Consider the following 12733-nt stretch of genomic DNA (forward strand, 5'->3'; position numbering starts at 1 on the left):
AGCTTGTAAAAGTAGGTTAATTCTTACTAGAAAAAAGAATGTGGGTGGATTAGCTGTCCCTGACTTTAGGCTTTACAATCAAGCAGCAGTACTTCACAGGATTGTGGACTGGAACCATAACAAACAACATAAGGCATAGATCAATATGGAAGAGAATATGTCGTCATGCTTCCTGCCTTTAGCTCCATCGACAAAACCACATTCTGGAACCCATCTGCCTCATACCCCACCCACTGTGCTCCAAACTATTTACCTATGGAATGACATGATTGCAAAGGGACTGCTCTCATTTAGACCCGGTCCATTAACACCTCTCTTTTAAAACCCAGAATTTTCTCTGGCCTTAGATGCAACCTTCTTTTTGATATGGAATAGAGAGGAACACCCTAGACTTACTATGATATCTTCGCAGGGAGATATACCTTCCTTGACTGTAGAGGGATCCAGGTGGTCAGTATATTTTCAACTAAAAGATTTTGTCCACACGTTGAAATCTCTGAAACGTTTAACTAGATCACCCATGGAATTTGAAAGATTGATTCTCCAACTGACAAGCTGGTACATGGGCTTTATTCTATTTATAATATATTGCTGCATGAACGCCGCCCTAATAGTCCACACTTTATTAGGTATTGGGAAAAAGAATTGGAATGTAGTTTAGAACCTGAAAAAATTGAAAAGTCCTTTATGTATGTACATAAATTATCCAGATCCGCCAGAGACCAAGAACGCTGTTACAAGATTCTTAGCAGGTGGTATAGATGTACACAGGACATACATGTATTTGACCCTACATATGCACCTAATTGCTTGAGATGTGGTCATATCTGTGGTTCTATGTTGCATATTTGGAGCTCTGGAAAACAATCTTTGCATTATACAATAGACTTATGAATGCAAATTTATGCCGATCCTAAGATGTTATTCTTTCTGGCTCCAATAAGGCTAATAAACGGGGACTCCTGCGTCATGTTATTGTGGCATTTCATAGAATAATTGCCAGACATTGGGGCACTTCAGTTGTCCCTACTATGTCGGAACGGATTGTGGAATTTGACAATATCGCATCACTGGAATCTCAAATACTATAGTAGGACATCTAGGAATTTTTTAGACTATCCACAGACAAACAGTTTTTAAATTAACCTCCTGGGCATTTCACTGATGTCTGGATTTCTGTACCAAAAGCGGTACACTGTTTTTCATGAATTTTTTTTTTTTTTTTTTTATATTGTGGACCTGCAACTTACCTAAATATGTCCAAACACAGAATCATGTAAAATAAAATAAATAAGTTTAAATACATTAAAAATTTTAATATAGTTATAGATATAATTCAGAATAGTTAAACTGTCCAGAGCATCAGAAGTTTAAGTAGCTCTTTAGGTGGTTGTTCTCAACAAAGAAAAGGGGGACCCAAAAAAGCCAATCAACATAAGGTCTGAAAGACAACACTACAACAGCCAGGGGAAGGAGAAGGCGGGCATCGACACTGGAGAAACCTGACAGAGGACGGGAATTCTCTCCGTATTTCCATGCAAAAAGCGTTACATTTTTTTTGTCTCCTAAGAATAACAGCGCTTCCTGGTATACCAGGGTGCAAAGGCATTCTGTACCTAGACCTTATATTTGTATTTCTGCATAATTAAATCTAAGGCATTCTGCGGCCTCCAATTGCTAGTCTCAGGAGATTTTGAATGAGATTTGGTGATACCACTGTGCTGCTCAGTTTTCATAGCGGGAGCCACCGATATGAGGAAGGAAAGAAGGAAAGCTGTACCGCTACCACATTTTTTGCCTCTATACAGACATGGTGCAACAGAAGGCGATTTGGGGTGATCAGCTGAAAGCAAAATACCCACAGGAAATACAGGTAATTAGACCTTTGCTCTGTGTCTGCCTTTACCTTTTAAACACAGCTTCCAATTGGCTCCTTATAAAACAAAAATAAAATATTATTATGTATGTTCAGGTAACTACCCAGATGTACCATGTACCCTTCTGACCCCCTCCAAACCTCATTTTCTCTCTCTACAACATGTCCCAGTAATGTTCTCTTATATGTCAAGTCAGTAATTTAACATCATCAACTGGTTTGTACCATTCACCAGATTTATGGTAAATCAATGGGTATTTTTTTACCCACAAGGAAAAGTACATGTACTTCAGTGTTTAATTTTTACAGTAATTATTATGTTTATTTGCTTTTTTTCCTTGGCATACGCATTAACTGTAGGTAAGAAGTCTAAAGCAGCCAACCAGAATTCTCTGGAACCCGGGGAGTTCTCCAGGGGTGTTTTAAGCTGTGAACAATATAGCAAGACATTCCTTCTACTGACTTCCAGTGTTATCACTTTTTTCCATTGATCACCAATAAAAAAATAAAAAAAATAAAAAAAAAAAAGATTTCTTTATACCACTAATATAAGGCGGATTCTCCATGGACAACCAAATATAACGGGACACTGAACTGAATATTAATAAAATTAAAACTGATGGGTAGTGGAGGGGGGTGCTTTGTAAAATGATCTGTTTTAGCCTCAAAATATTTCAGGTAGACCACATTTTATTTGCTTTACTGTTAAATGATCATGTTAACGCACCATAGATTGCAGGTATATATTTTATCTGGGAGAGTCATCCATTAGGCAACTTGCATTTACAAAAGGTAGTCATCATAGGCAATCTATTAGTTCAGTTCTCCTTTACTCCTCTGGATATTCCCATATAACATGAGGCACATATAAAAAGCATAATATGACCCTATATAATGTACGAAGTTGGGGAACACTAGGGAACAATTTTGAACAAATTTTTTGTTGAGTACAATTTTTAAGGTTATTTACACGAAAATAGGTATGCTGATTCTAAAAAAGTGAAGTTAGTTTTCTTCTATCATGTCAGATTTTTTCTCTACCGCTTATATTGTTGCAATTACTTTAGCGTGGATTTGTATGGGCTATTCATTTACATGCAAGTCAGTGTGGTCAGAGGTTGTGTGCTGTCCTACGTAGTGAATAAGAAAAATTGGTATCAGGGTAGATGGGATGTACATATGATGGCTGAATATTGTTGATTCATACTGCAGGATTGTCCTAACACTGAACACTCCCGCAAAAGCTTTAAGCGTAAATATTTACCTTAACCGCTTACCCGAATAATTTTCAAATGTTTTACTGTAAAAAAATATGTCATAGAGTAACAATAAATCCTTTGTAAGAACAAAAGAAATGTAAATAAACAGTACATTCAAGGTATTATTTCGTTATTTTTTCATTGTTAAATGCAAAATGTGTATGTTTTTTGACAAAAATGGAGGGTACCCTGTATTGTAAAAACTGGATGTGATAGCAAAAATCTGGGGTCATTTCTGGATTCAGCCCCAAAAATTTGTAAAAAAAAAATGTAAGATCTAACTCAACAAACAATGCGTTCCCCAGTGCATTAATATAAAATAAGAGAAATAATATGTACTTGTGTGGTCTTGGTGCTGACAGTCAGCACAGCCCTGCTCGAACTTCGAACACATGATGGTAACGAGTGGATGGTATCATCTGGAGTTTGTAATCCACTACCAGATTCCAGAGGTGAGCGGATTATGTTGTTGCTGGCAGCTGAAGAGAGACTGTAGGAGCTCCAATCATCACCTAAGAAAAATATATTGTAAAATTTACCAAAATAACAAAACAGGAACAAAACAAAATAAACCACCAGTCCTAAATAAATAACACAACCTCACATGTATCCATTATGGAATACATTTACACTTATGCAACTTGCACTTATCCTATCAGTCTGGAGTGTAATGCATTCTGATTACATTATACAATTACTGGAAGAACTCTAAAGTTAATTACAAATAATTTATGGACATAAATGATTTCTGTGCATAACACAAATCCTGCCTACTTCATCCAGTAATAAAGCACACAAACCTTAACACAGATCACATTGTATTCAGCAATGGTTCTCTCTAATTTACACAACATCATTACTGCAGTCAGGCATTACAAGGTAAAATCTAATATTAAAACTAAAAACACCAGAAAATAGAGGGCCAGATATCAACATTACATTTCTGCACTTTAATTTACATTTTCACACAAACGAGAAATTAAATGTATTTTAAAGACATTGTCAGGTAGATGCCTAATAGAAGCAAAGCTTTTATGTTTCTAGAATTATACTATATTGCGGTAGTGTATTACCAGTAAGACTGGCTGTATTCCAGGGGTCTCTGGTCCTTCCTCCATGTCTTCTCCTTCTTGGGTTAGGCAGCTGGGGAAAAGATTTGCTTAGCAGAGAAACACTGTGCAGAGGAGAACTGGGGGATCCTGGTACAACGGATGCTTGCATTTCTAGAACAATGGCTCCTTTAAGAAGAAGACATGTTTATTAAGATTTAGAGCATTCGACCACCAGTAACAATAACTTATTGCAGCCATACTAGAGTTTCATTTTGACTTTGTAAGCAGGTGCCTACAACATGTAAGCAGGTAAAAGGTAGAAAGCAGGTTGAAAATGATCACTATTGTTCTCAAACGCTGGGATTTTCTAATAAATCATCTGCATATTTAGGCCATAAGGCTTTTAATTTTTTACTCACTCCAAACCAAACTTAAACCAAAACCTTTTTCGGGGTGTGGAAGTTCTAATTTAAAGCAGTAAAAAATCAGGTTCAAGAGAGTCTGAAGATCTCATAGGCTCTTCCCTAAATTTGACCCATCATGCTGTCAGTGTGGGGATGATAGGCACCTTGGAGCAAATCTTCTGGGATTACCTGTGATACAAGGTTTCTGGACACAGGTAAGGAGGCTTATTGCTGATGTTACTTCCCTGGATTTGCTGTTAGACGTATTGACACACCCATTGGATTTCCCCATATCCCAACCCCCACCTGGTCCACAAAAACTAATCTCACAATTCCGTTTAGCAGCTCGCTCTATTATAGCCTCTCACCAAAAAAAAAAAAAAACATGGTGTCCCCTTCTAAAGAGACATTTTATAGCAGGATTCAGGATATTAGTTTAATGGAATAACTTACTGCCATGTTGTAAACTAGATTGACCAAGTTTCAGAAAGTCTGGGATGATTGGGATCCATACTATGGGACTATAACATCTTAACTGGTCACGAGGGTTGCCCTCTCTCCTATAATGATGTTTGCATTGATAGCCCCCATCACTGTATCTCCACACAATTGTCATCTGGCAAAATGATCCCTCTCCCAACCTATTTGTGTTATATGTTAACTACCCTTACCTTTTGTTGTTTATTTTATGTAAACATCCAATAAAAATTACAATTTAAAAAAAAGAGAGAGAGTCTGAAGGCAAGTAATAATAATAATATTACTAAACAAAGCCCAGGTGCGTATATGCATGTATTTTCTCATGTAAAGTAGATTTCTACTAATCAGGTCATTCACACATCATGGGATCCATACCGATTCTGTACAGCCTGTAATTGTATAGAACCAGCAGGACAAAGGCAATCTTTCACCTATATTATGTGTCCTACTGCTACAAAGTTCACATGAAAAGAATATATCTGATACACACACACTATATATATATATTATATATAGTACAGTTCTAGCCACAATACCCCATGGATTTTAAATTGTGGAACCCCCCCCACAAATTGCTGAAACAAATCCAATTCTCTGGTTGGTCACACTAATGTGATATTTATTTCAGTGTCAGCACCCCCAAATCACTGTGGCACCTAAAACTTTCCTTAGAATTATCAACTGTAGCAGATATTATTGAATGATTATTATATGGTCGGATCAGTTGGCTGGCTGTGCTTGTGCCACATATATTCAGTGATTACTACTATAGTAGTCACTGAATATATGTGGCACAAGCACAGCCTGCCAATTGATAATTCTAAGGAACTGTAGGAATTTTCTTCTAAGTTTAACTAGTTTTGGTATATAGAGTGGTATGCTCTGACTGAGCACCATAGCAGAATCAACCAGAAATCTCTGTGAAGGATGATAATTCCACAGGACGGAGAAACAAAAAATGTCCAGACATCACATATGGGGGCTATTAATATTTTATAGCGATTTAAGTGCATTGACACTGATAAAAATGCAACAATATTGTGATCAACTGACCAACTGGACGCTGATTTGTTACCTGCCATTTATGTAACTTTTTATTGTCTCTTTATTCTCTAATTTATACTTTAAACTGCAGAATCACAAAGGGCTCTATCTATAAAATAGGGAATCAGGCACTCCCTCAAACATTTCTGAATCTTCTTAGTCCATGTGTTTCAATGGCAGTAATTGATTTCCACCAGGGAATATTGGAGGTAATAAAGACTCCAGTGGTAGAGGCGTTAATACTTAAAAATAAAGGGGGAAATAATAGTAGTAATCGTTCAAATATCCTGTGAACAAACTACTTAGTTAAATTAGACATAAAACTCCTAACTTTGACTGAAGTGACGGTAAAAATCAAGAGGATGGTCTCTTTCCTGACGCGTTTCACCTCTTGGGACTATTAGAGATACCATAACCCACTTTCACTCATTCACGACTCCTCCACCTGACTAATCTCAAGGCAACAGCAAATTATTCTGAAAGGAACTTCCAAATTAATCACTAATACTTTCACATACCATGCCAGGTATGTATGCTAAATGTTTTCTCAATGTCTACAGGCACCTAAAATCTGCCATAGTTGTAAACAATTTGTAAACAATTGTGAGAATAGGAACAATATAGGATAAGAATATACGTTTATATTCTAATACATGTTGTATGTGATCAGAACTCTCCCACTAATAAAGAAATGCACAATAATCTGCATAAAATAATTACCGGGTCCATTCTGGCATCAGGATATAGTAAGTAAATGGGTATGACAATAATAAAGCTTCGCTGTATCCTCCCACACAGCCAGGATAAGGAGCCAAGTGTGATGATCAGACTAGGAGAACATCATCCCAATCACATGTATATACAGCTGCCGTGGGGTTGTGTGTCATGCTGTTGTTGTCAGACTGTATCAGAAATAAAAGGAGAACAATGTGCACAATGAAAATATGTGCTCATGTATTTGTACCTAGTATTTATGTTTTCTATGCATGGCTATAATCAGCAATCATTCTGTATCAGTCCTATACATAAGATCACTTAGATAAGTTATGATTGTATCAGATACATATGCAGACATTGCACATGTATGATGGTGAACATTGCACGTGTATGATGGGTAACACCGCACTAGTTTGATAGGGAATATGATGGGGAACATTGCGCGTGTATGATACATTGCACGAGTATGGTACATTGAATGAGTATGATGGGGGGACATGGCACGAGTATGATGGTACGAGTACAATGGGGGGACGTGGCACGAGTACGATGGGGGGGACGTGGCAAGGGTACGATGGGGGGGGGCGTAGCACGAGTACGATGGGGGGGGGACGTGGCACGAGTACGATGGGGGGACATGCCACATACAGATGGGAGAATTGGACCCGCAATCTGACTTCCCAGGTTAACATGCAGGCTCTGGATTCTGATGTGATCTAGATATTAGAAAAAGAGCTGGAATTGTTTTCCCAGAATAATAAAAGCACCATTGCAGGGTGAGATCACTCATCTCTCATAATTTAATATAGAATATTCTGGATTATACATCTATTAATTTATACATCCTATACAGAAGGAAACAATGTAACATTTACACACCAACCACTGCAAATAGAAAAAATATCAATTAGGAGATTTTATTGGAATTCATTTGCAATATTCTTCACATATTAGATCTAGAAAGCTGCCTATATGAGTGAATTGTGACATTCGTCTGACAATATCAGTGTGCACCGTGCAGAAGTTGCGATCCTCCAGCATAATAACAAGGCACACAAAGAGTCTCAGCTATGTAATATGTAAACACAGCAGGCATGGGTCTCGGTACCTGGCCACTCACATGACGGACTACAACCCCCAGCAAGCTGCTACTGCCCACCCTTCACATAACAACACCCCGCACACCTCATTACTCACACATCACACCTCTTATGTCATCCTTCCCAGAGACAGACCCAGAGGGGACCTGCCTGATTGCTCATTTTCAAAGTGGAAATTTTTACTTGCACTTTAAGGGAGAATACAACACCCATAATTATCATCAATATGAATGTATACTACACAGATAAATGGTGCAGATAACAAAGTACTAAGAAGAACAAGGAGAAGAAGTAGTTATTAAGAACTAAATATAGTTAATTATGAATGAACTATATATATAAATTATTTGTTCACAGTTAAATAATTTACATTTTTGGAACTTGAGAAAAGGAGCCTATCAGGAGATCAAGATGTGTGAATGTGCCTAACGGCACCAAGGAGCTCAGAGTTTAGATCAAATCTTATAACAGTCACTAGAAAACCAGGACTGTTGGGAGTATTCTGTTTCAGTTGCAGAATTCCTTCATACATGCTGTTAACAATGACTCATAGAATAGAACCCAACTGTGAAACTGACAGCAGAGACCAACAGATAATTTCAGTAAGAGCCATTGTAATTTGAAGGTTCAGCTGTCAGTTTGATTGGTAGACCAGCTCTGGTTATCAGGATGTGTTGTCACAACTCCTGTACCAAGTTTAATTTGCAGGGCTGGACTAGGCCCTTGTCGGCATTCCTTTCCCAGTGTAATTTCCGAGGCTGGCTGGCAGCTCATAGTGTTTCAGATACACAGAGAAGGACTGGCTGTCAAACTGACAGCTGAGGCCCATTGTGGTTCCATTTACATAAACCCAAGCAAAAGAAAAAAGGAAAGGTTTTGATTGTGGAAAGGGGGAGGCATAACCCATAATTATGGTATTGTGGGCCCAAAAATTATATTCCACATGTAGCACACTGCAGTTAATTGTGGGTTTGGCCAGATTGCACCAACAGTGTGGTGGGCTTGAAGCAACATGGGTAAATAAAACATAAGTCTACCGAGACCTAGTACTCAAAAAACTGCTTTATTTATTCTCTCATACCTCTATGCCCTTTATGGGCCAGAGCAATGTTTACATTTCTTTAATGAGCCTGTAATTGGAAGACACCTTGGGGTGGGGGGAATAGGCTTTCTGATAACTAAAATAAATGCTTTTTATGCTTGCACAATATAAAGAAAGCAGTAGTATGTAATACAGAGTGCAAGGGTCAGTAATGAAGTATGTAACACAGAGTTCAGGGGTCATTAGCATTTTGCACAGAGTGCATGGGCCCCTCCAAGTTACCCCTGGTACAGATACCCACTACCTGTTCTCTGAGGTTCGCACACCACTTTGACCCAATAACTATACTTACATTCCAAGTAAAGCAGCTCTAAGTCAGAGCAGTATATAGGAAGATAAATTCATTGATATGCTCAAGAAACTGAACTGCTCAGCTAAGGCCTGCATCACCAAGAGACAATGCAGCAAAAAAAAAAATGCTGATGGAACAGCAGCTGAAAGTGACTGCTGACCTCAAATCAACCACAAAATTAGATAAAGACATAAAAGCCTCCACTAGAAGGTAAAAAAAGGCAGTAAAGAGGCTAATTAACCAAAGAACAATCAGAAATAAAGTACTAAATGACAGTATTCTATCCCTGCATACATTGAGATACATATGAGATGGGATGCATACACAATGTACATTGAATAAAATAATGAAAACAGGTAAGTTTGTTATACTGCAGAATAGACATAACAGGCTCAATTTATAAAACAGGGAATCTGACATTCCCTCAGACATTGCCTGGTTCATTGACCTGAAAGATTTCCATCAGGGAATGTTAGAGGGAATGTCAGATTCCCTGCTTTATAAATAGAGCCTAGTATGACTATCTTGCAATAAAGAGAACCTGTTCACAGTGTTTTTGGCAATTAGGCTTAGTTCAGCTTTAAGGCTGCTATTTCCTCTAATTTTATAGTGGTGGGGGGTGACCACTGATGCCAAAACATTTAACTTGCTTTTTGTTTAAAAAGTCTGTGGACCCCCGCTTTAATGTATTATGGGGGGAGCAGTTTGTCAAAAACCTGTCATTGCTTCTTTTGTAATATTTGAGGATGATTTCCTCTAGAGTGTCTGTAGCTAAAGAGATAATTGAGGGTTTGCTTGAAATCACATTTGTTTTTGAGTATGTACTTTGTAGCACTCTCCCTTGTAGGAATTTCTGGGGGACTTCTCTATTACTGTTATACCAGAGCTGATCTACCAGATCCCATAGCCTGGCCACAATTTTACTTTACATGTACTTTACCATTCTACTCAAAGCTGGACTGTTTGCATCATCTTAGCCTAGAGGGTGAATGAAGATGTTTTTACCCTTATGTGATGGACACAACTATTCTTAATTTCATCCCCTAGATTGTCAGCTCTTTGGGACAGGGTACTCTCATCCTCATGTTTCACTATCAGTATCTGTCATTTGCAACCTCTATTTATTGTACAGCGCTGCATAATATGTTGGTGCTATGTAAAACCTGTTTTCTAATAATATTAATAATAATGCGATATGATCTTTGGCATTATCGCATTTACCCGCAAACTGTATTTAGGAATTATTGGAATGCTTGATGAGCCTCAAATTAATGAAAATGTACAGAATTCTTATATAGTTACATAGTAAGTCAGGTGAAAAAAGACATAAGTCCATCAAGTAGGGAGATAAACATATCCCAGATATAAAACCCTATAGACATAGTTGATCCAGAGGAAGGCAAAACAACAACTCTAATACAATTTGCTTTAACAGGGGAAAAAATTCCTTTCTGATTCCATGAAGCAATCAGATGTTCCATGGATTAACAGTCACTGTTATATATAAAATCTCTTCCCTAATGCACTACAATGCAGGCTTTCTGATACTCCACAGGCTGCCCATTCTATACAGCCTGCTCACACAGTAATTAGAACACTACAACTCCCAGCAATCACCGGGGCTCGCGCATGCGTACAAGACCCTCTCCGCAGTCCCCAGTATTGGCTGTTGTGCGGGGGCCTATGATTGGTGGAGGTGGACGCTTCCGGAACTAGGAGAGCAGCAATACAATGGCGTATGGCGGGGGAGAGGTGCAAGACATGGAAGGTAGGATGACGGGGGGAAAGCAGCTCTAAGTCAGAGCAGTATATAGGAAGATAAATTCATTGATATGCTCAAGAAACTGAACTGCTCAGCTAAGGCCTGCATCACCAAGAGACAATGCAGCAAAAAAAAAAATGCTGATGGAACAGCAGCTGAAAGTGACTGCTGACCTCAAATCAACCACAAAATTAGATAAAGACATAAAAGCCTCCACTGGAAGGTAAAAAAAGGCAGTAAAGAGGCTAATTAACCAAAGAACAATCAGAAATAAAGTACTAAATGACAGTATTCTATCCCTGCATACATTGAGATACATATGAGATGGGATGCATACACAATGTACATTGAATAAAATAATGAAAACAGGTAAGTTTGTTATACTGCAGAATAGACATAACAGGCTCAATTTATAAAACAGGGAATCTGACATTCCCTCAGACATTGCCTGGTTCATTGACCTGAAAGATTTCCATCAGGGAATGTTAGAGGGAATGTCAGATTCCCTGCTTTATAAATAGAGCTTAGTATGACTATCTTGCAATAAAGAGAACCTGTTCACAGTGTTTTTGGCAATTAGGCTTAGTTCAGCTTTAAGGCTGCTATTTCCTCTAATTTTATAGTGGTGGGGGGTGACCACTGATGCCAAAACATTTAACTTGCTTTTTGTTTAAAAAGTCTGTGGACCCCCGCTTTAATGTATTATGGGGGGAGCAGTTTGTCAAAAACCTGTCATTGCTTCTTTTGTAATATTTGAGGATGATTTCCTCTAGAGTGTCTGTAGCTAAAGAGATAATTGAGGGTTTGCTTGAAATCACATTTGTTTTTGAGTATGTACTTTGTAGCACTCTCCCTTGTAGGAATTTCTGGGGGACTTCTCTATTACTGTTATACCAGAGCTGATCTACCAGATCCCATAGCCTGGCCACAATTTTACTTTACATGTACTTTACCATTCTACTCAAAGCTGGACTGTTTGCATCATCTTAGCCTAGAGGGTGAATGAAGATGTTTTTACCCTTATGTGATGGACACAACTATTCTTAATTTCATCCCCTAGATTGTCAGCTCTTTGGGACAGGGTACTCTCATCCTCATGTTTCACTATCAGTATCTGTCATTTGCAACCTCTATTTATTGTACAGCGCTGCATAATATGTTGGTGCTATGTAAAACCTGTTTTCTAATAATATTAATAATAATGCGATATGATCTTTGGCATTATCGCATTTACCCGCAAACTGTATTTAGGAATTATTGGAATGCTTGATGAGCCTCAAATTAATGAAACTGTACAGAATTCTTATATAGTTACATAGTAAGTCAGGTGAAAAAAGACATAAGTCCATCAAGTAGGGAGATAAACATATCCCAGATATAAAACCCTATAGACATAGTTGATCCAGAGGAAGGCAAAACAACAACTCTAATACAATTTGCTTTAACAGGGGAAAAATTCCTTTCTGATTCCATGAAGCAATCAGATGTTCCCTGGATTAACAGTCACTGTTATATATAAAATCTCTTCCCTAATGCACTACAATGCAGGCTTTCTGATACTCCACAGGCTGCCCATTCTATACAGCCTGCTCACACAGTAATTAGAACACTACAACTCCCAGCAATCACCGGGGCTCGCGCATGC

At 38.1% G+C, this 12733-nt stretch overlaps 1 protein-coding gene across 1 annotated transcript in view; it reads right to left on the minus strand.

Moving 5' to 3' along the window:
• PASK (PAS domain containing serine/threonine kinase) overlaps positions 1 to 8071 on the minus strand; it is a 35470-nt gene extending 27399 nt beyond the window's left edge. Inside the window, exons 1-4 of the mRNA XM_072410120.1 lie at positions 8030 to 8071; positions 6836 to 7017; positions 4209 to 4373; positions 3475 to 3647 (exon numbers count right to left, since the gene is read on the minus strand). Coding sequence (XP_072266221.1) covers positions 3475 to 3647; positions 4209 to 4356 — 321 coding nt within the window. The 5' untranslated portion in view covers positions 4357 to 4373; positions 6836 to 7017; positions 8030 to 8071. The remainder of the gene's footprint in view (positions 1 to 3474; positions 3648 to 4208; positions 4374 to 6835; positions 7018 to 8029) is intronic.
• Between the last annotated feature and the right edge of the window lie 4662 nt (positions 8072 to 12733).

The sequence above is a fragment of the Pyxicephalus adspersus genome, chromosome 4 (genome assembly GCF_032062135.1).
Source record: "Pyxicephalus adspersus chromosome 4, UCB_Pads_2.0, whole genome shotgun sequence".
Classification (NCBI taxonomy): domain Eukaryota; kingdom Metazoa; phylum Chordata; class Amphibia; order Anura; family Pyxicephalidae; genus Pyxicephalus; species Pyxicephalus adspersus.